Here is a 27,997-nt window from a genome sequence, read left to right on the forward strand (position 1 = left end):
TAAAATGTGGAATGTACACTTTAGATAAAAGAAATTATCATTTGCCTGAATACTGCGGCTAAGCATAAACATCTGGAGAATCCTAAAAATGTTTTTTGAAAGTCCAAATTAATAATTTCTAAATCTTTTCCATAGATGACTACTGCTCCAGTTTGGAGAAACTGGATGGTTAGCTGTGGATCCAGTCATTTATCTTTATCTCTAATGATGACAAATGATTCCCTCGTAACCTTCCAATGAAACAAGTATACACATAGTTCCCGTCTTCCCTTTCTATTGCTGTACCATTAGTTAGAGGGATACATGCATGTTATTAAAAATTAAGTTCAAAACACATAAAATAATTCTGTATTAGAAACTCGACTCTATCGTAAGTCTCTTCTTTTTGGAAGTCATACTGGGCCGGTTAAATGCTCCAATCCCGCTGTTAACATTTAGGAAGCAGAATATTCCAGCTAGTTCAAACTGGAGGTTTAGTTACTACAACATTGACTCCTGGTTGGTTGTGTAGGTTCAGTAAGGTCTACTCCTCTTCCTCTAGTAGAATTTGCTCCTGGATTCTGTGGTTCATTCTTTGGCAACTTTTTAGCTGAGAGACAAATTATTAAAATAAATAAAATTAGAATATTCATATTAAAATTACTTTTATCTGCTTATTTATAATTTCTTTCTAGTTATGGTTATATGATGGTCATTCACTGCAAATATTTATTTGAATGAAATGAGTAACTCAATGCCAAAAAAAAAAAAAAAAACCCATTGATAGTTGTTCTAAGGGAGTATATGTTTGGGAAGGGGTAGATGACAACCAGTTGTAGAAACATAATCAAGACTTAAATTTGACCAGAGCTATATGTAATTCTTTATATATGCTTAATAATACCAACAATGTTTGTCCTCCCCAATGCAACCTAATTATCACCCAGAAATATGAAGATCACATCTCCTTTTTCTTTCTTGGCTTCTACAGTCTTCAACCATCTACCTTTTCTTCCCTTAGAAAACTGCCCTGCCCTTTCCCCAGTGAACAAGAGCCTTCAATATACTAGGCAAGTGCTCTACTACTAAGTTATACTCCCAGGTCCTTTTTTTCCCCTATGTGCTGATAAAGAATCCTCATCTGATTCACCAGTAGTTGTATCTAATTATAACTGATTCTAAAAGGTCTATCTCCAAAAACTAGATCCCAATTCTGCTTTAAGTTAAGATGAGTGTGGCTGATCAAATTTGGACAAAGCCCCTGAACCAACATTTATGGCTTTAATTTTGCTGAGTTGTGCCAGCTAATGGATATTTTCTAGAGTATGAAAAATGTTTAATTACTAAGGTCCTTGAAGTTGCTGGATTCACTTTTTGAGGGGAGAGGTTATTAACATTATATGTCTAGAGTTCTTATTGTAAGGGTGATGGACACTGATATTTATCAATCTTGGAGATGCAACACCATGGGAAGACTAATTTTACCATAGCCTTGATTCAGGTTACTCAGGAAGCTGGATATGTTCTACTTTAAAATCTGATTGCTTAGTTGCATTTTGGATCTTTTACACTTTCTTTAGAATCCTAGATGCTGGTTTGGGAAATGGATCCAGGAGATACAAAGGAGCACTGAAGTTTGGGTTCTAGGTACAGCTCTAGGAATGGCTCTACAAGATGATAGCATAAATGGTAATATAATGTTAAGTTTCTAGTTAAATTTATTTATAAACAATGCCTTGTAGGTGCTGAACACTAATACCCGAGGTAGAATAAGTTAGTATTATAAACTGTACTATAATTAACACCAAGTTAGGTTTTGGAATGAGTAAGCATTTCTCTCTTTAGCTTACTTGTTTCAAGGCTTTCAGAAATTACATCTGAATAAGATTAGGAGGTTGAAGGAAATAAACTGGAATGAGTTTTTAAGTCCTTGAACTGATTAAAATTGTTCAGTGCACTACTGTGTGATTTAAGGTACTAATCTTGTGATGAGAAGAGCACAATTCCATTTATATTTCGAATTTCTTTCAAGCAGTGAAACATTCTGCATTGCGGATGTAATTCAGTGGCAAAGTGCTTGCCTAGTATGCGTGAGGCCCTGGGTTTGATTACCAGAACCAAAAACAAAAAACAAAACAAAAAAACCCTAAAACAACAAACAAACATACATTCTCACTGGGGCGGGAGGGATGGAGGACACTAATCTGTAGGCTACTTTATAATGAAAAGTGACCTTATATAACATATCTGAATAAAAGGTACAAATTACAGCCCACCCTATGATCTTTCTTTTTCTGCAGTACGGGGACTGAACTCAGGGCCTCAGGAATGTTAAGACAACAAGTGCTCTACTACTGAGCTACAACTTCAACCCAGTGAAGTCTTAATACCATGGAAAACTTGAAAATCCAGGCTGATTTGAGCAACCTATTATCTCCTTGTTTCCTGTTATTAACTTTTTAAATGTGATTATGTGCATAACTTGTCCCATTTGTAAGAACAGCATGTTGTCATATATAATCTTTCAAATGGTACTAGTATTGCCTTAGCAAATTGCTTAAGTTTTTCAGGAAAACATCTTACACAACAAACAGGCAAGTTTTTTTCCCCCCTCATTTCAAATAATCCACCATTAAGCTTGATCACCTAGTGCAAATTATGAGTCCTTGGATGCTTTTACCGGGTTTTCTTTAGCCTTTGATGCAGTTATTAATTGGTTAATTTGTTAAGTTCAATATAAGAATGTTTCTTTTGGAGGGTCAGAATTGTGTACACCCTAGTTAAGAATCGCTGGGATGAGAATAATGCCAGGGTCAAGAAAACTGTGGAAGCAGTAAACTCTTGATAACTACCAAACTAGACCCCCTTCAGGCAGACTCTGCATACCTCAAAACCACTGGAAGTAGGTTAACAGAAATATCTTTTGTTTTTGTTATTATTATTATTATTTTTTAAAGGCTTGATACTGGGCTGGGGTTGTGGCTCAGTGGCAGAGCACTTATAAATAAATGATTAAAGGTCCATCAACAGTTAAAAAAAGGCTTGAATACTACTCAAACTTTATTACCTATCATCAAAAACTGAAATAGCAATTACCATGCTAAAAGCAAAGATATTGTTTTGCCTTCCTTCTTTACCCTTGTGCCTTCATGTCTGAAATCTTCTACAATGTTTACATTAAAATAATTTTGGGGGCTGGGAATGTAGTTCAGTGGCAGAATGCTCACCCAGCAAGCATGAGGCCCTGGATTCAATCCCCAGCACTACACCACCAACAACAAAACAAACAAAAACATCACCCCCCACCAAAAACCAAACCAAACCAAACCAAACCACCTAAAATAATCGATTAGTCAATCTTTATACTTATGTATCATGTACTTTTCTGAGTTATATTCATTAATACTTCAAAAAACTTGAAAAACAGAAGTAGTGCTCTATTCAGAGAAAAGGAGAAACCAAATTATTGATCAGCTAAAAAAGAAATATTATATCTAAATATTGCTCTGAGTTTTTGTCTTGTTTTAGGAGTCTATATGTATCTGTGGTTTCAGTTACCACAAATGAGTAAGGTCAGAAAATATTAAATGGAAAATCCCAGAAATAATTGACAAGTTTTAATCTGCATGCTGTTCTGATTCAAAGGATGAAATTTTGTACCATCCTGCTCTGTCCAACCTGGGACATGAATCATCTCTTTGTCTAGTATATCCACATGTATATGCTACTTGCCCATTATCACCCCCCCACTACTCCCCTCCCCCCTTCTACTACTAGCTATATTCCCAACCTTTTTTATTTTTTATTTTGAGACAGGGTCTTGCTAAGTTGCTTAGGGCCTCGATAAGTGGCCGAGGCTGATATTAAACTTGAGATTTTCCTTTCTCAGCTTTCCAAATCACCAGGATTACAGACATGTGCCACTGTACCCTGCTCCCAATACTTCTTAGTAGCCATCTCAGTTATCAGATTTACTGTTTCAGTATTGTAGTATTTTGTTCAAGTAACCCATATTTTGCTTAATAAAGGCTCTGAAATGCAAGATGATAGATGCTGGCAGTCTATAGTTGCCAAATAAAAACCATTAAGTGCTTTTTTCAAGTGAAAAGGTAAAAGTTATGGATTAAAAAAAAATCTGATACTAATGTTGCTAGGATCTGAATAAAAGCAAATACTTGGGGTTGAAGATGGAACTCAAGACTTTTGAGGCCCTAGGTTCAATCCCCAGCATCAATTAAAGAGAAAATAATCTGTGAAATTGTGATGGAAAGAGAAATCTGTGCTAGTTTTGTTGTTTCACCTCAAACTGCAAAAGTTATGCCCACAGTATGTGATACATAGTTAAAAGATGAAAAAAGGTCATTTGTTTCTGAGTCAAGGGGAAAAAAGATTGAAAAGGCATTAAAAATAAGAGTTCAATACTATCCAAGGTTTTAGGCATCTGCTGAAGGTCTTGGAATGTACTTCCCATAGATAAGGAGGAATTATTTGGTATAAAAAGGATACCATAATAGAAAAATATGTATTTACCCAAACTTTTCGGTGAAAGCTTTGGGAAAATCTGTTTAACTATCAATCCACTCCCAAGCATAACTCACCTGGAAGAAATTTGCCTAAATTGAAGCGTTACAACCTAATAGGTAGTGACTTTTCAAGTCTAACAGTATTATTAACAGTGTTGCTTAGCAGAAGGAACCTTGAAAAGTAGTATAATTTTTAAAAAGCAAAGAATGTTTAATTCAGATAAATCAAATACATTCCATACTTGTTTTGTCTATCATTTGAAAAAAAAAGTATTATTAACCTTACCTATTGCCATGAATATTTCATTTACATTCATTGATGTTTTAGCTGATGTCTCCATGAATAATAAACTGTTGTCATCTGCATAGGACTGTGCTTCCTGTTACAGAAAAAGAAATGAGATACATTCCTTGGACATATACTATAAATGCTTTATTTCTGTTGCAGAAAAAATGAGGCTTCTTATCCACACTCCAACTTGGTTATCTATAATCAATAACTATGTAATATGCTATAACAAAGATAGAAGCACTATCTGGGGATAATTTTACCATGTAATATACATATATATTTCACCTTAACTCCTTATACTATCTTCCCTTAATCATCTGGTCTAATATTAAATCTGCTTTTTAATAATGAGTTTGGGGCAGGTGTGGGGGTAGGGGATTATTATCCTATTCTAAATATAAAACTCTCTTTGATTTCAATGGTGATTTTTACTTATGCTTATATTAACTGTAATGAAGACTAAGAGAAATCAAATGTCTAAAACTGACTTCAATCACTGAATGACATCCTCATGTTTAATTTTTAATGACTTCTATAGTAACACAATTTTGAACATCTCATGAATCATTCCTTTCAAAATTACACTGCCGCCTCACATTTTTGTCATACTTTACAGTTTACACATATTATTGCTTTTTATCCTCAGAGCTGTTCTGAGTAACAACCAATTATCTGTCCCATTTGACAAACAACTGAGGTTCCTTTGAACTTTAATATGATAGGGCCACTTTTGACTATAATTTAGTGCTCTCTATATTATTCTATAATGGGGAAGTAACTGTCTAGGAAAGAATAATAGATGTTACTACACCTCACACAGTTGGTACAAGAACTGAATGAAAACTATGCATGTAATATGCTCAGCTTAATACCTAATGGTGCAAGAAATAGTTTGCTTTTGATCAGTGCATGCATTCCATCTATCACCATCGAAAAAGAAAGAAAACAGGGAAGAGAGTGGTTGGAGTGGGATCAGATAACAAATATACAGGGAAGATTAGTGGACTAGAAGGTGGAGAACAAGAGGGAGGGAGGGCAGAGGAGGAAATATTGAATTAATTTAACAAAATCATGATATATGCATATATATAAATACCAAAGGGAATTTCACCTTTATGTAATATGTAGAAAGTACTAATCAGACACAAATAAAGAGGAGCCGGGCATGTGGTGCATATCTGTAATCCCAGTGGTTTGGGAGGCTGAGGCAAGAAGAATCATGAGTTCAAAGCCAGCCTTGGCAAAAAGTGAGGTACTAAGCAACTCAGTAAGACCCTGTTCTCTATAAAATACAAAATAGGGCTGGGGATATGGCTCAGTGGTTGAGTGCCTCTGAGTACAATCCCCGACACCAGAAATAAATAAATAAATAGAAATGCTTGCCTTGCATTCAAAAAGCCCTGGGTTCAATCCCTAATACCACACACACAAAAAAGAATGAAGGAACCCAGGACCTTGTGCATGTGAGGCGAGCACTCCACCAACAGGAAGGAAGGAAGGAAAGGAGGAAGGAAGAGAGGGAGGGGTAAAAGGAATATCAGTAGAGTAGAGGAAAGACAATGGAGGAGGGGGGAATGGGAATTGAAATCAAATTCCTTGCATAAATGATTTGTCAAAAGGAACCAAACCACTATGTATAACTATAATGCTGTAATAAAAAAATGAACATTATTCCATCCCTGATATTTGACCACAACCAGACCTTTCTGGTAGACAAGCTAAGGAGCAAAAAAACCCCAATAATTTTAAAAGGGTTTAATTAGAGGATTTCAAATGATTAACACTTGCTCTGTAAAAAAAATTGTGTATGTGTGTGCGCCCGCATGTGCAATTCTGAGGACAAGATCCAGGGATTACGCACATGCTACGCAAATGCTCTACCACTGAGTTATACCTCCCATCCCCATCTAGAGTTATATATATATATATATATATATTTTTTTTTTTTTGAGAGAGAGAGAGAGAGAAAGAGAGAATTTTTAATATTTATTTTTTAGTTCTCGTCGGACACAACATCTTTGTTGGTATGTGGTGCTGAGGATCAAACCCGGGCTGCACGCATGCCAGGCGAGCGCGCTACTGCTTGAGCCACATCCCTAGCCCTAGAGTTATATTTTAATGAGCATTTTATACATCTGATTCATAAAACAGATTTTATAAATTTGTTATTTTCATGGTTTTAAAATCATTTGCCCCCCCCTTCAAAAAAGTGCCTTCAAGTTAAATTCAACCTACCTGGAAATCTACATAATAAAGCAAAAATTCATTTATAATTTTGAATTAGCTGTCAAAAATAATATACAAACTAGATCTTTTTTTTTTTTTTTAAAGAGAGAGTGATAGAGGTGGAGAGAGAGAGAGAGAGAATTTTTAATATTTATTTTTTAGTTCTCGGCGGATACAACATCTTTGTTTATATGTGGTGCTGAGGATCGAACCCCGGCCACACGCATGCCAGGTGAGCGCGCTACCGCTTGAGCCACATCCCCAGCCCCAAACTAGATCTTAAGTGTTTTTTCTTCTTTGGTACTAGGATTGAACCCAGGGATGCTCTATCACTAGGCTCTATCCCTAGACCTTATTTTTGAGACAGCGTCTCATTAAATTACTCAGATTGGCCTTGAACTTCCAATCCTCCCACCTTGGCCTCCCAAGTAGCTGCGATTACAGGGCTGTATTATTGTATCAGGCAAGCAATCACTTTTGCTTATGTATTTCTGCACTGTTCATGAGCAATTTTTTTTTTGGGGGGGTGGTACTCAAGGATTGAACTCAGGAGCACCCAGCCACTAAGCCACATCCCCAGCCCTGTTTTGTATTTTATTTAGAGACAGGGTCTCACTGAGTTGCTTAGTGCTCACTTTTGCTGAGACTGACACAGAACTTATGATCCTCCTGCCTCAGCCTCCTGAACCACTGGGATTACAGGCCATTGGACACCGTGCCAGGAGAAAAAAAAAACTCTGTGTTATGTGCACATGTGCAATTCTGGGGATAAGATCCAGGGATTATGCACATGTTAGGCAAATGTTCTACCACTAAGCTATATCCTTCAGCCCCATTTAGAGTTACATTTTAACATGCATAGCACATCTGTTTTATAAATCTTTTATTATTTGCATGATTTTAAAATAATTTGCCAAAAAAAAAGTGTCTTCAAGTGAAAGTTAAATTCAACATACCTGGAAATCTACAGCTCTTTTATTTGCTAGATCAGCCTTGTTTCCTGATAAAGCTATTACAATGTTGGGACTTGCTTGCCTCTGAAGTTCTTTAACCCAGTTTTTGGCTCTTGCAAAGGATTCCTGTTAAACAGAGGAACAGCTATTTGGCACAGCTCAAAAAATGGTAAGGAAGCATCTTGATGAGATAAGGCTTTAAAAGGTGACTCTACGGGAAGGAAATTTCTTTGGACTGTTTTATTATTTGAGACATTTTTTCTTTTTTAATCAAAAAGCTTTAGTAGAAAGGTTCTATTTGACTATCAAAGGATTTTCAAAATCTCATCAAAATTCTGAATACCCAAAACAGATATTCAATCTAGTTTCAATGTTTGAAGGCATTTGTACTTACCTCATTTGTGATATCATATACAACTATGGCTGCTTGTGCTCCTCTGTAGTACATTGGTGCTAAGCTGTGGTATCGTTCTTGACCAGCTGTATCCCATATTTCAAACTTTACCGTTGTGTCATCAAGACACACAGTTTGGGTCAGAAAAGCAGCTGAAAAAAAAATATATCACTAAGTTCATCATTTTCTTGCAAATGCCTTCATAATATAAAAAATACTTGGAAAATGTGATCATAGCATACCTGTAGTTAATACAAACTTAAAGTAGTTGCAAACTCTGTACTTCAAAACTAGATTTTATAGATGTCTACATGAGACCTCTGTAGTGAAATTACATACTGAAAAGGTTTAATAAAAATTTTATAAAAATTTTGTTGTGGGGTTGTAGGTGTAGCTCAGTGGGAGATCACCTGCTCAGCACACACCAGGCCTTAGGATTTATCTCCAGAACTGCAAAAATAAACATTTTGTTATAATTTTAAAAAGTTTTAAGAATGTGTTTCTAAATTGCAAAGCAATTTAAGTATATGTAAATTAATATTCTTGACCAACGTGGAGAAAAAACAGCTGTCCTCTGCATCTATGAATTCAACCAAGTGTGGATTGAAAATATTCACAAAAAAGCATCTCTCTGCTGGGTATGGTGGCACATGCCTATAATCCCAGTGGCTTGGGAGGCTGAGGCAGGAGGATCCCAAGTTTGAAGCCAGCTTCAGCAACTCAGTGAGGCCCTAAGCAACTTAGAGAGATCGTGTCTCAAAATAAAAAAAGGGATTGGGGATATGGCTCAGGGATTAAGTGTCCCTGGGTTCAATTCCTAGTACCCAAAACCCCCAAAACCTGAATACATACAGATTTTCTTTCTTGTCATTATTCCCTAAACATTACAGTATAGCAACTATACACACAATATTTACACTGTATTACATATTATAAGTAATCTAGATGATTTGAAGTATATGGGAGAACAGAGATAGGTTATATGTACTTTATAAAGAACCCGAGCAGAGCAGATTTTGGTACCTGTGGGGATGGTTTTGGTATGTATGATCTAGAAACAATGCCCCACAGATACCTACAAAGGACTGTATATTTATAAACAACATCTGCATTGGTAACAATATGCCTTGTTCCATTTTCCTGTTTTTTATTGGCACATTATAACACATCATTACTTCAGTGTAGATTTAATTTGTTACATATATTTAATATTCACTACTACCTCTTTTGTCCTTTGCTCTAAGAATTTTTGGATTTGTACTTTTTTGTCTGTGTTCTTCTGATTCCAACTTTACTAAGAAAGTACCATCATAAAATGATATTTTATTGTTTAATTAGAAGATCCACACATAAGGGCTGGGAATATAGTTAGGTGGCATGTCTGAAACCCATCAATCACCAGCAAAACTCCTCCCCCCATAAAACCACACACACATAGACTACTTCAGCAGCTTGCTGATTAATAGCCGTCATACCTTACAATTCCTCTCCTCCCCTAACTTTGATACTTAGATCCCTACCTCTGCCCGGTCACTCATTATAAATTGCTGTGTTCCTCCCTCCCTTTTAGTTTCAGCTCATCAAATCTCTTCCTAAATTTGAATTACAAAATTTTCTAAAACTGCTATATCATCCAAAAGAATGTGATGCATCTGTATTTTAACAATACATCTATTTTTCATAAGATTGGCTAATTAATATTAAATGTGACAAGTCTAATTAAATGCATTTCTTTAATATTAGATTGACTATTTGTTTCTCATGGTGTTTTTTAGTAGGTCAACTGGTTGCTGGTTTTAGTACCAGCAACTATAATCTTATGAATTTTGCAAACTTAATTACAAATGTCTGGTGAACTAGATTCTAATGCACTGTTTTATGAGTTCTCAAATAGTCTTATACATAAGTCTTTTCTCAAATCCTGTATTTGTTTCAAGGATACACAGACTGCCATGAAAACAACTCTTATAGAATAAAAAATATTTCTTAACAGCTGAAATCAAGAACAGTTTGATGCAAACTCAGCAGATTTTGTTTTCTCTTTTATACATACAATGACCACAAAGCACATTAGTAATAAAAATATTCATTTAAAATTCTGTAAATCAACCCTAGGCTCAGGGAAATAAAACTTTGCTGCTTCAAAGAAAATATAGTCTAATACTCAAACCAGTTAAAACTACCACAAAGATCACCAATCTTCTTTAAAACATGTACAAAAATGCCACATAAAATACAGGCAAAGAAATATACATTAAAAGAACAATGGCCCATGAGCAAACAGAGACCCTTTCAGAAATTCAAAGCTATTATACTAAGACTAAAAGAAAACTTAAAGTGTTTTTATTAAAAAAATTTTTTAAATTATTTAAAATTTTTTAACATTAATAAGGCATCTGTGTTGATATCCAGTCCAAATAACATACATAGGATTCTTCCTCAGAATTTAGCAAATGTCTTATCCTTCAAGCTAAAATCAGATTATATTTAACAGCTAAACTCTTAGGCATTCTCTCTAAATCATAAAACAAGGACACCCAATATCACCATAATTTAATATTATTTCATATATTCTTATAACAAAATAAATTATTAAAAAGATATATTCTTTGAGAGAAGCAGGATTGCCATGAAAACAGATGATTTCTTAAATTTGGCTGGAACAAACTGAAGTCAACACCATTACAATACACTGGCAATAACCAAGTGAAAACGTGAGAAAGGGAAAGGATCTCAGTTTAACAAAGAACATAAACAATCATTCCTTAAATCCACTTAGAAATGATTCTTCATCCCACCTTAGTTATTATCTCCTTTGTGCTCTTAGTTCCTTGCGTAATGACGTTTCACACTTTTTATAATTAGAGTTCCCTGAGAAATAACTATAGCTCCTCTCTAGCATTTAATATAAATCCTCATTCATAGAGTCATTGAAAACTTTGTTCAAAGAATAAAGTTCATGTCGCTGGGGTTGTGGCTCAGGGGTAGAGCGCCTGCCTGGCATGTGTGAGGCACTGGGTTTCAATCCTCAGCACCACATAAAAATAAATAAAATAAAGGTATTGTGTCCATCCACAACATCAAAACAACAACAAAAAGTAGTAGTTCAAAAACTGATATGTGGAACCATTTATGGGCTATTTTAGATAAGATCTAAATTAAAAGTTTCCAACTGAGAATAGATATTTCAAGTTATTATTATAAGGTTGAGTATCTCTAATCCCAAAATCTGAAATATTCCCAAAATTAAAAAACTGAGCACTGACATGATACCACAGTAGAAAATTCCACACTATAGAACTCTGCTTTGTTTAAAAATTATTTAAAATATTCTATCAAATTGTTTTATGCATAAAATTATTTAAAATATTCTATAAGATATGAATCTTGGGCTGCAGTTGTGGCTCAACAGTAGAGCACTCGCCTACTACAAACAAGGGGCTGGGTTCAATCCTCAGCACCACATAAAAATAAATAAAATAAAGGTACTGTGTCCAACTACAAGTGAAAAAAAAAATATATATATGAATGAATCTTATCTTATAGATAAGGTGATATCTATAAGACTACAGAGTCTTCCTATAATTGCCCAGGCTGGTCTCAAACTTTCGGTCCTCCTGACCCAGCCTCCTGAGTAGCAGGAATTACAGGTGTGTGTCACCATTCCTGGCTTGATCTGAAGCATTCTGGATAAGGAACACTTATAACCCATATAACTAAACATGATCTCAAACAAAAAACACCATCAAGATATTTTTAACTTGCTAACACTGTTCATATATGAAAACCATCATAATTTTGGGAAGGAGAAAAAGACTAATTAGAGGTCCAGGTAGTTATTACAATGTATCAAAAATAGTCAAGTGCTATGGCACGAACAGGACAGAAATATTACTGCAGCAGAATAGCCTAGAACACAAACTGTTGTACACACACACACACACACACACACACACACACACCAAGTCCTTAATGACACCCCAGAGTTCTCAAGTATTCAAATACAACTACAGTGTTCAGCTTCTCTAAAATTCAGTGCAGTATAACTAAAATTTAAGTGACATCTTCAAATCCTTATTGCTCCTAAAAAAAAAAGCTTTACTAGTCATTTATAATTATAAAAATAAATTCTGCCACTAGAAATATTGACTACTACATCAATACCGTAACAACATTAACCAACCACAAACTTACCTGAATCTGAAAAACCACTTTAATTTATCCAAAATGATTATTTTCTGGCTAAGAACCATCACTTTCTTAGACCTCTTCATTTTCTCTTGACTTCCATCACCAGCACTAGCAGTTGGTTTTCTTTTCAGGCCCATATTTCACAAAGAAACAGCTTTTATCACTTCGAGAGTTACTGTATACTCGATGACAAGTAGAGAAAAACAAAGCTGCGTTGAGATGCAGGTGCTGGCCTATCTAATAGACTCCCTCTTTGAGCTACATGATGAACTCCTATTAGCAAGTTTGGTAGGCAAGCCAAGTAACATTTCTTCCTCAGCAAAACTACAATTTACTATATCATAGTTGTTGGAGAATAGCTAAAACCATATATATAAATCTGCAAATACCAAAGGCCCATAGTATGTGACACCCTATATAATGAGCAAGGAAGAGACACTAAAATACTCTGGGCAAATTAAAAAATATTTGAATTACTATTGTTAACACAAAGATTGGTGAAACCTAAAGATAAGCTCCCCTACATCTAATATGATCCTATAAAAACTGAAAAACATACCATTCCCACCCCAGGTCACAATTATTATTTACAGTGCCAAGAATCAAACCCACGGCCTTATTCACACCAGGAAAGCACTCTACCACTGACCTACACCCCCAGCCCTCCAAGTTATTATGTATCAACTTTGATAGAAAAGAATTATTTTTTGGAATTGTGAAAAAATGTCAGATATGACAATCAGGTTTGATTATACAAAGATTTGAGACTTCAAGTTTGCAAAGGTGAGTCATACATCCAAAACACAGGGATTTAATATTTTAATATGTAGAAAGCTCTAATGAATCTTAAATGCCTCAACAATAATTGTGTAAAGACAATTCACAAAAAGAATACAGCAGAAAAGTAGTCAACATTACTAGTAATGAACAAAACTATCCATACAGCAAAATCAATTCTTATCTTCTGAACCAGCAACGTGAAACAAAGAGGATATGGCAAAACCCCATGTTTTATATTTGAGACAGGGTCTTGCTAAATTGCCCAGCCTGGCCTCAAACTTGTGATCCTCCTGCCTCAGCTTTCAGAGGAGCTAGGATTAAGGCAAATTCCATAGCACTTGGCTGTTTTTGAAATAATTCTTTTTGGGGAGGTTACTGGGAACTGAATTCAGGGACACTTGACCACTGAACTACATCCCCAGTCCTATTTTGTATTTTTTAGACAGGGTCTGAGTTGCTCAGTACCTTGCTTTTGCTTTGAACTCATGATCCTACTGCCTCAGCATCCTATCCTGAGCCATAGGGATTACAGGAGCCCAGCTTGGAAAGAATTATGCCATAAAATGCTAATATTTGTTAATCTAATAATTTCATGGAATCTATAAAAGATTATATAGGGATAAAAAGTAGAGAAATAAACCTTTATGCAGAAAGAATTTAATATTTAACAAAATCAACATAAATATATAAATGAAAATCACTAGTGATTGGTAAGTATTAAATAGCAATTACATTATGTTAAAACTAGTTTTAAGATGATCTATCTGAGGAAGAAATACACATTACACATGTGTATATATACATATATCTAAATTTCTGGCAGGAATAGGGAGGGTATACTTATAAAAATATGAACAGAAAAGCATTAAAAAAAAAAACTAAAACAGTAGTGTCCCCATAAGGTAGATCACAATGTTTTATCCTCTGTAGAACTTTTAGAAATTATATTTAGGGTTCTGTTAAAACTCTAGGATATATTAACTAAAAAGAGGGAAAGGGGGCTGGGGATGTGGCTCAAGCGGTAGCGCGCTCGCCTGGCATGCGTGCGGCCCGGGTTCGATCCTCAGCACCACATACCAACAAAGATGTTGTGTCCGCCGAGAACTAAAAAATAAATATTAAAAATTCTCTCTCTCTCCTCTCTCTCACTCTCTCTTTAAAAAAAAAAAAAAAAAAAAAAAAAAAAGAGGGAAAGGGCCCTGTTCAAGATCTCAGAAGTAGAAAGGAAGACTGTGATCATAAAATCGAATTTATTTTTTAAATGAAATTGATGTGTAAGGAAAGCAAAGGTTTTTAGAATCAACCAAAGAATTAAATAAATGAGTTCAGTGGATCTGGATCAAACATTTAGATGAACATCCAATAAGCGGGATGAATAATAAGAAGTAAACCAAGTTGCACCAAGACCCAGGTACCAAAATTGTAAAAACAAACTGATTTGCTGGGGAAATGAGTACTAATAGCAATACTTTAACAGAGTTTCTCAGACATAAGCACTTTCTTCAGAAGATTAAAACTATACACAGAGAAGAATACATGGATGGTCTAGAGAAGATTATAAGCAAAATAAAATTGAGATCATTTTTATTTCCTATAAAACTGCATGTGTGTAGAGAAAAGCACCTGGTAGGGGATGACAGGAGAGATGCTCATGTATAGCAGGGAAAAGTCACCTTTCAGCTAATATAGGGAAGAGAAGAAAGGGGTCAAAAATAGAGCAGGGCAGAAATAAAGCATACACACTGACTAAATTCAAACAGAAAATACTGTAGCCTGGCACAGATTACAGTGGTACACACCTGTAATCCCAGCTAATAGGAAGAATAAGGCAGGAGGATTGCCAAGTTTGAGGCCAGCCTCAACAACTTATCAAGACACTGTCTGAAAAGAAAAAGGACTGGGGATGTAGCTTAGTCATAAAGTACCCTGGATTTAATTCCTTGTTCCAAAAAGAAAAAAACAAAACAAAAAACTCCCAAACTTTCAGGGCTGACAGCCTGTGGTTATATCTACAAGAAGCCTTTGTTCACAGGACTGAACAATTTTTCAACAGGAACATAAACATAGTATAAGTTAATATAATATAAACGTATTTAATAGGAATATAAATCTAGACTGGACTATATTCCAAAATATGGAACTGGAAAGTAGAATAAATATATACATTACAAAGAGGAAAGTAAAAAACAAAAAAATTAAGAAGGGGAAAATATTACTACAATTTATTACAAGTATTAGGCAAAGGTTACCAAACAAATAGCACAGAAAAAGTTAATGACGTTAACTTAGTTTTAAAGAATATAGATAGCTATAAATAAAAATGTCTATGAAAGACACTTTATTGATAGAGAATAGACACTTCATCTATAAAGAATAGACACTTCATTAAATAGTTCAACAGTACTTTAAAATCCATTAAAAACTCCTTTAAGGTAGGAAGCCAGCATCCCGATATTTTGCAAAGGAGGATTCTTTCCCTCATTTCCTGGTCATCTTTCATGATGTTTCCTGCCTTCAAAGGAATCTTCCAGAACTTTAAAGACACGACTAGACTTCAAAGTGACTCGTTCATGCTTAGCAATAAATCTACCTGCAAAGTGAATTTAAAAGTTCTGATAGTTGAAAATTTTACAACATAGGAATAGAAAAGGTTCGTGGAGGGAGAGGAGAAAGGGGAAGATTTTAAACCTCAGATTAATAGTTACTGGGGGGTGTGGGGAAGAGAGGGAAACCAAACAGTTACAAGAAACCTGTAATCCCAGAACCTAATTATCTATGACAGGCAACTCTTCAAAGAAATTGGGAGTGCTCTAAGGGAAAAAAGTGATGAATAATGCTCAGTGGTAAAACACCCTTGGGTTCAATCCACAGTACAAAAGTAAGTTTCTGAGTTTTGGGGTCATTTGTTTCTCAATAATGAATAACAGTATTAAAGTAAAAAAAAATAAACTACATATATCTGATGTGTTTCAAAATTTGTAAAACAAGAACAACAATCTATGAGTAATATTAATCTTGAATGATATACTACAAAGTGACATCTCTGGTGAAAATAACTAAATGGGCAAGCAGATGAGGAAGACATCACAGTAAACCTATACAAAAAAAAATTATTTTTTTTTTTGTTATTGGGGATTGAACCCAGAGTAGTGTACATGCTAGGCAAATGCTCTCCTGCTGAGCTATATCCCCCAGTCCTTTATGTGGATGCATTATACGAAAACAGTGATATTAATTTAAGAACATGATAATATCCTAATATTCTTTATCTAAAGTTCTTTACTTTCATATTATTTTCCTTAAGTGACACATAAATAAAAAGGATCCCTGGAAAACAAACACACACACAAAAAGAAAATACACGGGCTGGGGATGTGACTCAAGCGGTAACGCGCTCTCCTGGCATGCGCGGGGCGCTGGGTTCGATCCTCAGCACCACATAAAAATAAAATAACGATGTTGTGTTCACCAAAAACTGAAAAAAATAAATAAATAAAAAAGGAAAATACTCACATATTCTCTCTCTCTCAGAATTACAGAACAATGGTTGCACTGAAGATCCATCTTGAATCTCATTTGTCAGTTGCAAAACATTAGGCAAACTACTTAAACTACTGCCTCAGTTTTCTTATCTATAAAATTAGTATTTACTTATAGCCATGGTAAACTACAGATGATAGTCGTGAAAATATTGTGAGTTTTACAAATGCATCTAGCCATTTTAAGTATACTATTTTATTTCCCGATATTTCTTTAAAGTCACATTTTTCTAAAACTTGCAAATAATTTATGAATGCAAGAGAGCAAGAAAAAGAATTCTATTCATGTTTGAATGGTAACATGAACTCATTCCTACAAAGGGGAACAAATTCTGGCTTTAGTTTTACACAGAGATAAAGACCTATTTTTTGACTGAGAAAAGTTGAAAAGTGTCAGTAATTATGCAGTAACTACAAATGAGATCACCCTCTTGAGTGGAGTTCAGAGAGTATCTGCTATCTTCAACTATCCAAACAGGTTAAAAATTCAAAGTGACTGATTCCTCATCCTGTTTCTTTTCACTTATGTTATCTTAAAAAGAAGGTAAATGCTATTGAGCAACACTTTGAATAATAGCCAGGTGAAGCACATATAATCTCAGCTATTTGGGAGGCTGAGGTAGAAGGATCACAAATTCGAGGCCAACTTAACTGGCAACTTAAACCCAGTCTGAAAAAATAAAGAGGGCTGGGGATATAGTTCAGTGGTAGAGCACACTTGCCTAGCTAATGCAAGGCCCTGATTCCAATCCCTAGGATAGCCACTCCACAAAACACCCAGTGCACATTGGGAGGCTGAGGCAGGAGGACTGCAAGTTCCAAGTCAGTCTTGTCAACCAAGCAAGGCCCTAAGCAACTTTGGCAAGACCCTGTCTCAAAATAAAGAATAAAAAGAGCTTGGGATGTGGCTCAAGGGGTAAATGTCCCTGGGGTTCAATCCCTGCCCTCATAAAAAAGATAAGTCAATGATTTAAAAAACTTACTCTTGATGCTTTTCTTTACCTTAGATACTTATGTTTTCTACAAAGAGGCCTTTTGACAAGGCTCTCAATGATGATCCCAAATGATGAAATTATTCTATTATAAAGTCACTCAGAATGCCTCATAAGTAAGGTACATGCAAAATCAGATTATTATGATACACCACCTAAAAGCGGGAAGATAACGCTTTTCAAAATTTCTCATGGTTTTATCAAGTCAGAATTTTGTCCCCCTTGTGGTGCTGGGGATGGAACCCAAGCCTTCCCATAGGTCAGACAAGTGCTCTCCCACTGAACTACACCTGCAGCCCAGAATTCTTATTTACTCCACTAAAAAGCAAATTTTTAAAAAGCTTCCCTCTCTACAGCATTCACCATTAATCCAAACCAACTGTCTTTTCTGTTTCTCTCACTGCATCTACAAGGTCATTCACCCAGAAACCATAAATACTCAGAACAGAGAACCACAAAGCTAGCAAAATTGGACTGAATATAGCCAGAATAGATAGGCCAAGTTCATGCACTAAAGGTTATGCAAATTTACGTTTCTTCAGAATGTAACTAACTGATAGTACACTTTCTTTTTAAGTATATCCTCTTTTGAATATATATGCACACATACATCTATCATAACATCAGTTGGAGATTTAGGCTTAATATAAAAAGTGATAACAAAATGTCACTTTTATATAGACTTGCTTTAATATATACACACATTCATATATAGTACTAATTAAAACATTTATTCAATAAGTCACTCGTATGAAACTAAAAGGTCATCTTTGATTTCTAATACTCAGTAAATTTGAATAAAATATATTTTAGACAACCTAATATTACTCTCCAGGATACAACAAAATAAAAACAGTAAATTGGTGAATCAATAGAGGCAGTTCACTAAGTTAGAGCTATTTGGTAAAAGCAGTCTACCAAATAGCTTTGAATAATTCAACTGCACTAGAAAGCACCAACAAAATTAACAAAGGGCAAAAACTGATGCTTGTAAATAATTCATGAGGGCTGGGTATGTGGCTCAAGTGGTAGCACGCTCGCATGGCACACTTGAGGCACTGGGTTCGATCCTCAGCACCACATAAAAATAAAATCAAGATATTGTGTCCACCTAAAACTAAAAAAAAATTTTTTTAAATTAAAATAAAAAATATTCCTGATTTCCATGAAATAAATTTTAAGAGGAAAAAAGGTTAAAATATATTGATGGTATTATTTAATATGGAGGAAAAATAACAATTTAGAAGAATATCTGTTCTACCCCTGAGCCACATTTCAAACCTTTTATTTTTGAAACAGTCTGGCCTTGAACTTGTAAGTGGTAGCGCTCTCACCTGGCATGCATGGGGCACTGGGTTCAATCCTCAGCACCACATAAAAAATAAAGTTGTGTCCACCGACAAACTAAAAAATAAATATTAAAAAATTCTCTTTTTAAAAAATTTTAAAAGGGGGCTGGGGATGTGGCTCAAGCAGTAGCGCGCTCGCCTGGCATGCGTGCGGCCCGGGTTCGATCCTCAGCACCACATACCAACAAAGATGTTGTGTCCGCCGAGAACTAAAAAATAAATATTAAAAAATTCTCTCTCTCCTCTCTCTCTCTCTCTTTAAAAAAAAAAAAATTTTTAAAAGGCTATTTTTAGGAGATTAAGTAGTACAAATTGATATGAAATACCAACTCTGCCAATTTCTCTAAGTAACACAATCTATCAAATCCCAGCTATACACTTTCTAGTAGAAAATATCATGCAATCAAGACACTATTCTTTTACTTGAGAACAAATGACTAACTTTCTTAAATTTTAACTCAGTGTATAAGGCACAGTACGTATTTCTAAAAACATTTTTCTCATGATCAAAAACCCATATGATGGCAATTGGTTTATGGGTCTTCTGTCCTTTCTCAAAATGTACCCCCTTTTTTTCCCTCCCTAGATCAAACACAGAACCTCACGATAGCAAGTACTTTACCACTGAGCCATATCCCAATCATTTTTAGTTTTAAGAAAGGGTCTTGCGGGGCTGCAGCTGGGGCTCAGCAGTATCGCACTTGCCTGGCATGTATAAGACCACAGGTTCGATTCTCAGTACCACGTTTGAATAAATAAAATAAAGGTCTATCAACAACTACAAAAATAATTAAAAAAAAAAAAAGGAAAAAGAAAAAGAAAGGGTCTTGTTAAGTTACTGAGGCTGGCTTCAAACTTGTGATCCTCTTGCTTTAGCCTCTCAAGAGCTGGCATTATAGGCGTGCACCACTGTGCCTAGCTTCAAAAATATTTAACAATGTGTAGATGCAAAAAGATACCATATACACATGAAGTCTTTCTGAATACTAACAAGGGAAGGCAACAGAAAGCTTTCTGTTATTGGAAAAAAAATGACTTACTAAAATTTAAATTTCTGGCTGGCTTTTATTTCTGTTTAGAAAGAAACTTTATTTTTCCTCCCAGCTTTATTAAGATATAATTGACAAAAACTATATTTACTTGACATATAATAGGATGTTTTGATATGTGCATATATTATGAAATGCTCAAATCAAGCTAATTACATTGCATTGTGTACCAGTTAAAAATAAATTTAATTAAGTGAATTAACATATTTACTGCCTCATATACTTACCATTTGGTGCTGGGGATTGAACCCAGGGCCTTGTGCATATGAGGCAAGTATTCTATCAACTGAGCTATATCCCCAGCTCAAGACCCCATTTCTTAATAAAATATTTTTAAAAAAGGGCTGGAAGCCGGGCACTGTGGTGCATGCCTGTAATCCTAGTGGCTAAGAAGGCTGAGGAAGAGGGATCTCGAGTTCAAAGCCAGCCTCAGCAAAAGTGAGATGATAAGCAACTCAGTGAGACCTTGTCTCTAAATAAAATATAAAATAGGGCTGGGGATGTGGCTTGGTGGTCGAGTGCCCCTGAGTTCAATCCCTAGTACCCCAACCCTCAAAAAAGAAGAGGACTAGGGCTGTTGATCAGTGGTTAAGCACCCTTGTGTTCAATCTCTGGTATCAATAATAAAAAAGAAAGAAAAATAACTCGGGGAAGTGCAGGAACACATGCTTGAAATCCCAGCTACTCAGAAGGCTAAGGCAGGAAGATGGCTAAATTCAAGGTCAGTCTGGGAACTTAGTAAGAAAGATCCTGTCGCAAAATAAAATAGAAAGGGTTGGGGATGTAGCTCATTGGAGAGTGCTAACCTATTATGCCAATACCTATGCCACAAAACACAAACACAAAACATGTCATGCTGACCTTAGGAAATTAGATGGATATTAAATGTAGAAATTGCAGCACTCTACCAGGGGTTTTAACTGTTGGTAAGTAGCTTAAAAAAGAAGGCACTTAACTCCTTTAATTTTGCATATAATCAGTCACTGAATCCTCATGGCAATAAAGAAAAAGCATCATTGGTACAGATTACTGAAAATAATGCAATTCCCTAAACAGAGCAAAAGAATATCCTGAATGGGACAAAGAATGGATGACTAGTGAAAATAGGTAAGAAGGAAGGAGTTTTCATAGAAAATGATATTGGATAATGGGATGTGAGCAGAATACAATACTTGTAATTTACAAAATAGAGTATTTGCATGAACAGAATTTTTAAAAATCGCAGTTTAACAGAAAGAGGGAAGGCAGAAGGCAGGCAGGAAGGCCAGTCAATTATTCCATTTGTGGAAGAACCAACTTTAGTATAAATGTAAAGCTGATTACTCAGAACACATAAAGCAAAATTTCTCAAACTTTAGCATGCATCACAATCATCTGGAGGACTTGTTAAAACCTGGATTGCTGACCCCCTTCAGTATTTGGGAATTTATACTCAGTAATTTCCTAGGTAATGCTGATGCTTGTGAAATAGGGAACATTAATGTTATTTACTAACCTCTGGGCTAGTTTTAGACAGACAGTAAGGACATATATATCATGCAGATTTTAAACTCTTATGAACTTCCTAAATTGTTATATATAGTACCTACCTACCTACCTAACCTTATCAAAAGTGTTACAAGATCAGGGGAATGTAGGGTATGGTGAGGCAACAAGAATTCAAGTTATTTTTAAGGAGAATCTTAAAATTTACAGAAGGATCTGGAAACCAGAAATTCAAGAGTGCAGCATAGAACACAACAGAGATAAAAATTTGAACACTTGAGAACTAACATTACTAGAGATAAGTAGTCAGTCAAGTAACAAAATAAATATATAAATAAAAACCAGTTAAATTCAAAACAGTTGACCAGGCTCTTTGTTAAGTATTTGTAAGTAATTTCCCCATACATTAGCCCAAACAAAAATATACACTACTTATAAGTCTGGGACCTTTGGGGTTGATTACAAAATAGTTCAAACCTTTGATTACTTAAATGCTTAGGATCTTCCACAATTCCTAAGGACAAAGAGTGTTAACAAAAGCATAAAAACTAGTGTCCATAGCTGTAATCATAGTGATACTATCTCAAATCCTGAAGAAATTAATATGTAATCAGCATACTGAAAAAGAATACAATAACCAATAATAGACATTTGGATGCAAATTCCTTTTGAGGTTGTTTTTAAATACCCAGACTTGATCCATATAGTAGAAAACATTAAGGAAACTTTATACATAGAAATTAAACTTTATGAAAAATTCATTAACAAAATATACACAATCTAATTGGTATTAAATGGAAATTTAATATAGATACATAAGACAATGCATATTAATGATGCACTGATATGGGGTTAAATTTTCCTTTTAAATAGTCTTCTTGAATCTTTCTCTATTAGAAAAAAAAAAAAACTTAGAAGATTATTTGATTAAAACAACAAAAAAACTCACCTTGGGCCCTTCAACTTCCCAGGTATTCAATTATATATTTCGGTATGTACATTAAAGTCTTTATTTTTTCATGTGCACTGTGAAAGGTGGGGAGAATAGTTTATAAAAAGTCCCAACCTTTCTGAAGCCAGGGTGTTTAACCCAGAACACCTATGTATTCTGGGAAACCACTGAACATCAAATGTTTTAGGCTGGGTGGACATGACCCAGTAGTCTTTAAATTTAAAAGTCTTTTATTAGATGGGTCAGGTTCCTCTGGCTATAGTTGTATCTGCTAAACCTTCACAAGAGATAATATTTCATTAAGACAGAGATACTGCAAAGGATATGTAATATATTATGCATCAAAATTCTTTAAAAGCCAAAGTTTTCAAACTCAAGATAAAAGCTTCCTGATAAGAATTACACTGCTGATGCTCAGTAATTATAAAAATAAAACATTACAACAACATATACAGATGCATATCACAGGATATACAGAAGTAAGAGGCTGACAATCACCATTATACTGAATCTCTTAAACCGGATATACAATTTACCTAATATGTTTCCTTTGTGTAATAAAGTTTTCGAGGTAAATTCAATAATTTATCTCACTACAAGGGTCTGATATTATGAATAAAATTCTCAAGTGTATTTGCTCATGAACATCCACTAAAAGTATATAAAGTTCTAAGAATTTACTTCATATCACTGGGCATATGTGTTTTGTGTATTTCTAAAAGACTTTCTTAAATGGGGTTAAACTATATTCACAAACAAGTTTAAAAAATACAGGATGGTAAAACATTTTGAATCTTATGGCCATATGATTTCCTCTGACATCATCCGATTCTAAAGCTTTGTTTCACAGATGAAACAGGTCTAAAAAAGGCTGTTTTATTTCACTGATACACAATTATGGGTTTGATTAACTTCCGTTCTCTATTGGTCTCCTTTTGGTCCTGCATCTTGCCTTTCCCTCATTTCCATCCTACCACAATCACTATGATTATTCTACCTTTTCCTCCTCTCCCATCTTTTTTTCCAGGTCCCATTTCCCTCTCATGTCCCTGTCCATTAATTACTCACCTTCTTCTATTCTCACTTTAAAGAGGATTCTTACATGCATATCCTAGCAGCTTTTAAACTTAATTAATTTTATAAATTAGTGTAAATAAAAAATACTTGTTACATAGAATTCAAGGTTAATTCTTTTACTATTCATTCTAAAAACAATGTAATTGAACATGCATTAGTACTAGTTTGAAAAACCTTCCAATCATTATAACTTGGGATTTGATTCTACTCATTTTCATACCTGTATTTTAGCTACAATACAACCATGTTGGTAATTAACCAGGAACCCAAAATATAAAAAGATGCCATCTTAGCAAAAATCAAGATTGGTTTTAAAGCATTGAGTCTGCTGGAACAGCTCTTTTCTTTCCTGAATAATCTATTTAGGTATTCATAATCACCCATTTGGAACACAAAATACTTTTTGTCAATGCAGGATTAAATTAAATGATGCAAGGAAAAAAGAGGCTCTCACCCCCAATAGTACTCTCTTGAAATTCATGAAACTGGCCTTTCACGAAACGAAGGACTAGACTTGATTTGCCAACAGCAGACTCTCCCAGAAGTACTAGTTTGAACTGGCATATTTTATTTCCAGTGTTTGGCCCATTTGGTCTTGCTGCTCCTCGATTAGCCATGTCCAAATTTGAAAGAAGTTTCTAATTTCAGACTTCCAAATGCACTTCCAGGATGCAAAGTGTCAATTTTTTTTTTCTTTCTGGAGGTCAAGAAACCTGTGAAGAAACAAATATAAATTAAATATATGAATCAGTGAAACAAAGCAAGCCTAGTACTCATGACTTTAATAAGTTTTACCCATAGCACATTGTTATATAATTACAACTTCAACTGGACATTCAATGCCATTTACTTTATTTTACTACTTTTTAAATAAATAATTTAAAGGCATAAGATTAAAGTACCTTGATCACTTTGTAATTTGTAAAATCACTTTGTAATTTTCAGTGCTTTATTTTTTCTAAAGTTAACTTTCCTAGAAGAACATATCCACTGAACAATATAAAGTATAATACCTATAAATGAGGAAACTAAGGTACAGAAAAGTTAAGTAACTTGGCTGAGGTCATACAGTAACTATGACAGAAGTGAGACAGAGCTGAGTTTCAAACCCAGGCAACCTGACAGGTAACTCAAGAGTTCAGTTTTTAAAGCTAGACTACATGGGTTAAAATTATAAATGGAAAACTTCTGCAATACAACTTAGAATTCAGTATTGGAAGGTCTCTGTTAAATATCTTAAGTTGATGATAATTTTAGGGCAACAAATATTTTAAAGCTCCCAAGTTTGTGTGCCTAGTTGATAAAACTAGCCTGAATAACAGATTCTATCTAATAATGCTAATTTTCAATCTCAAAGAAATCAGTGAATATTTGAAGTATTCTCTTTCAGTTTACCCACAAATCAATAGTTCACTCCCACCTTTAATGAAAATCTAAATATAGCCAGGCGTGTGGCACAAGCCCAGCAACTCTCAAGTTATTTGGGAGGCTAAAATAGGAGGATCCCAAGCTCACAGCCAGTCTCAGCACCTTAGCAAGACCCTGTCTCAAAATTAAAAAAAAAGGACTGGGGATTGTGGCTCAGGGATAAGCACCCCTGGGTTCAATCCCCAGTGTGTGTGTGTGTGTGTGTGTGCATAAATATATCTAATTATATTCTTACTAATAAAATACATTAAGTTAATGATTCCCTCCTAAAATCCTTGCTACATTTCATTTAGCCACCTAATAAATTTGCATTCCCCACAAAATATTTTATATAAGAAACACCCTTAATATGAATTCATCATTAAAATATCCATGAGATTTTGGTTCTTAAGACAGCAAAATCACCTTTACTCAAATGCTAGCGCTGAAGAATCCTTATCTTTTACCATACATGCTGACATATTTACAGTTGAAATGATATGATGCTTAAGTTGCTCCCAACCAATAGGATATTAATAAAACTACCAATTCACTTCACCCTCAAAAATATAAGATTTGGGAGTCTAATCTTGGCTATACCAATTTTTACTTCTTTAAATTTCCAAGGCTCTATTTCCATAATACCCAACTTGCAAAGCTGTTATGAGAACTGAAGGAGACAATATATGTAAATAACCTCTAATACACTGCCTACTATATAGCAGTTTATGAAATTGGCAATTAAAAGTAGCCCTTTGATAAAACAATGCCCATACATCAATATTGTCATGCAGAGCAAAAATGTACCCAACTCTCAAGACACACATATTATCAATTTAAACACTTGCAAATTTAATCTACAAAACAGTAAAAAACTTATCAAGGACAACATGCTCCAAATTTCTATGACACTTCCAAAATTCAGGGAAAATAGGAGATTCCCTGAGAAAAATCAAAAAAGATTCTCATTTAGCTTTGCTTTTTAAAATAAAATGCTATCGAATCACGAGTACTCCTAAGGATCTCAAGCAGAAAACAAACTATATTTAATTATATAGTTACTGTAACATTAAGGTTAAAAATTACATTCAAGGGGGCTGGGGATGTGGCTCAAGCGGTAGCGCGCCGGTCTGGCATGCAGCGCGGCCCGGGTTCGATCCTCAGCACCACATACAAACAAGGATGTTGTGTCCGCCGATAACTAAAAAATAAATATTAAAATTCTCTCTCTCCCCCCTCACTCTCTCTTTATATTAAAAAAAATTCTCTCTCTCTCTCTCTCCTCTCTCACTCTCTCTTTAAAAAAAAAAAAAAATTACATTCAAGGGCTGGGGTTGATAACTCCATGGAGTGCCTGCTTAGCACACAAGAGGCCCTGGCTTCAATCCCCAGCACCACACACACAAAATTATGTGCAATCAATCAAATCACTTGTACTCACTACTGAAACTTTTGTTCTTCAAAAGGAGGATTCTGCATAATATGTATTTCAAATTTTTAAAAACCAACGTGTATTCTGTACTTAAAAGTCCTTTTAGGTGTTCTTCAATCCAATACTTTGTGGGCATTTAATTTGTGCAGAGACTGTTCTATGTACTTCTCTTGCAATAATCCTGCCAGTTCAAATTATCTCTATTTTACGTTAAGAATAAAGATTCTGGACGGTCCTGAGTATTCCCAAATACTCGTATTAGGTAAAAGGCAAGCTGATTCCATTTCAGCGAGACAAAAACTAAGTATGTGAACTATGACGTTCAGAGTTTAAAAGGTCTGGAAGTTAGAGCAAGTTTCATGGTTTCTGCCCGTTGAGGGAGTTCAGAGGCCCAATTGTCTTGAATTTCTTTAAAGCCGCGGTTCACCACCTCCCCTAAGATACGAAAAAAGTCTCGCACCAGTTTATTTTGACCAGCCTCCCATCGCTTCCATTACCCGTCTTTGGAAATCGCAGGTAGGCGGAGCTCCCCAAATCCACACCTGCTGTAGGCCCCGGCTCCCGTCCGGAGACCACCTGAGTAGCTGAGAGCCAAGCCCGGCTGGCTGGCGCGAACGACACGCACCAGCCCCTTCGGTGGCCTTTCTATCCTCCCCTGACCTAGCTTTCACTGCGACCCTTCGGACTGCCAAGGCAGGGGCCCGGCGGAACCGCGGCCTCCAGGACTCTTTCCACGGCGCCATCTTGAGAAGGGAAGAGGGTGACACCCGTCGCTCCCTAAGCTAGTCTCCAAATCTCTGTCTTTGGAGCTCCTTGAGGGATGAGTCACCAGAACCGGCAGGACAAGGCGCCGGGTTCAATAGCTCTCTGGTCCAGAGGGATGATGCGCGAGAGGGAGGAGGGGCTGGAGGCTCAGAGCGCGCAGGGCCGCGGACAGGCTGGAGACCGCGGATAACCTGGGGTCCCGGGCCGCTCTGCGCAGGGGGAGGGGCGGCTTGGTTACCTGAGACCGCGCCACGCGGAGCCGCGGGGCCGCAGCTTCCTGGTGTTAAGGCCCAGGCGTGGCCCGAAGGACGAATGAGGCCGTGGCTGCGGCGGCGTCTCCTCCTCGCGCCGCTCCCCTCACACTGGACGGTGAGGAGCTGGAGCCGTGGTGCCGCCCCTGTCGGGCTCCGTCTCCGCCTCTCTCCGCTCCGCCTTCCTCCTTCCTTTCTCCTCCTCCTCCGCCACCGCTGCCGGCGCTCGAGTTCCGACTGATTCTTCCTCCTCCTCCCTCCTCCGCCTCCTCCCCTCAGGCCGGCCGGCGGCTCCTTCGCAAACCAAAACACAAACACTCAGGTCCCGGCGCTGGAGCCACTTCCGCCGCCCAGCACCGAC

General features: G+C 35.9%; 1 protein-coding gene across 1 annotated transcript; it reads right to left on the reverse strand.

The window, feature by feature from the left end:
- Window positions 1–88: 88 nt before the first annotated feature.
- Window positions 89–27,993, reverse strand: RAB5A (RAB5A, member RAS oncogene family). Its single transcript, XM_081285898.1, has 6 exons — window positions 27,624–27,993; window positions 24,236–24,494; window positions 8,368–8,519; window positions 7,977–8,099; window positions 4,789–4,882; window positions 89–589 (listed from the first exon to the last, which is right to left on the reverse strand). Exons 2-6 carry the CDS (start codon window positions 24,396–24,398, stop codon window positions 474–476), a joined length of 648 nt encoding a protein of 215 aa, XP_081142024.1. The 5' UTR covers window positions 24,399–24,494; window positions 27,624–27,993; the 3' UTR covers window positions 89–473.
- Window positions 27,994–27,997: the final 4 nt, after the last annotated feature.

Source organism: Spermophilus citellus, assembly GCF_964194105.1.
Source record: "Spermophilus citellus genome assembly, chromosome: 3".
Taxonomy (NCBI): Eukaryota; Metazoa; Chordata; class Mammalia; order Rodentia; family Sciuridae; genus Spermophilus; species Spermophilus citellus.

What these genes read in the sequence shown, in the direction of transcription:
- RAB5A (XM_081285898.1), bottom strand. Translation starts at nt 24,398, where the DNA reads ATGGCTAATCGAGGAGCAGCAAGACCAAATGGGCCAAACACTGGAAAT. An exon ending in AAAGAGCTGTAGATTTCCAG is followed by an intron (nt 4,883 to 7,976) that starts GTATGTTGAATT and finishes TTTCTGTAACAG; the next exon opens with GAAGCACAGTCCTATGCAGA. An exon ending in TGAAATATTCATGGCAATAG is followed by an intron (nt 590 to 4,788) that starts GTAAGGTTAATA and finishes TTTGTCTCTCAG; the next exon opens with CTAAAAAGTTGCCAAAGAAT.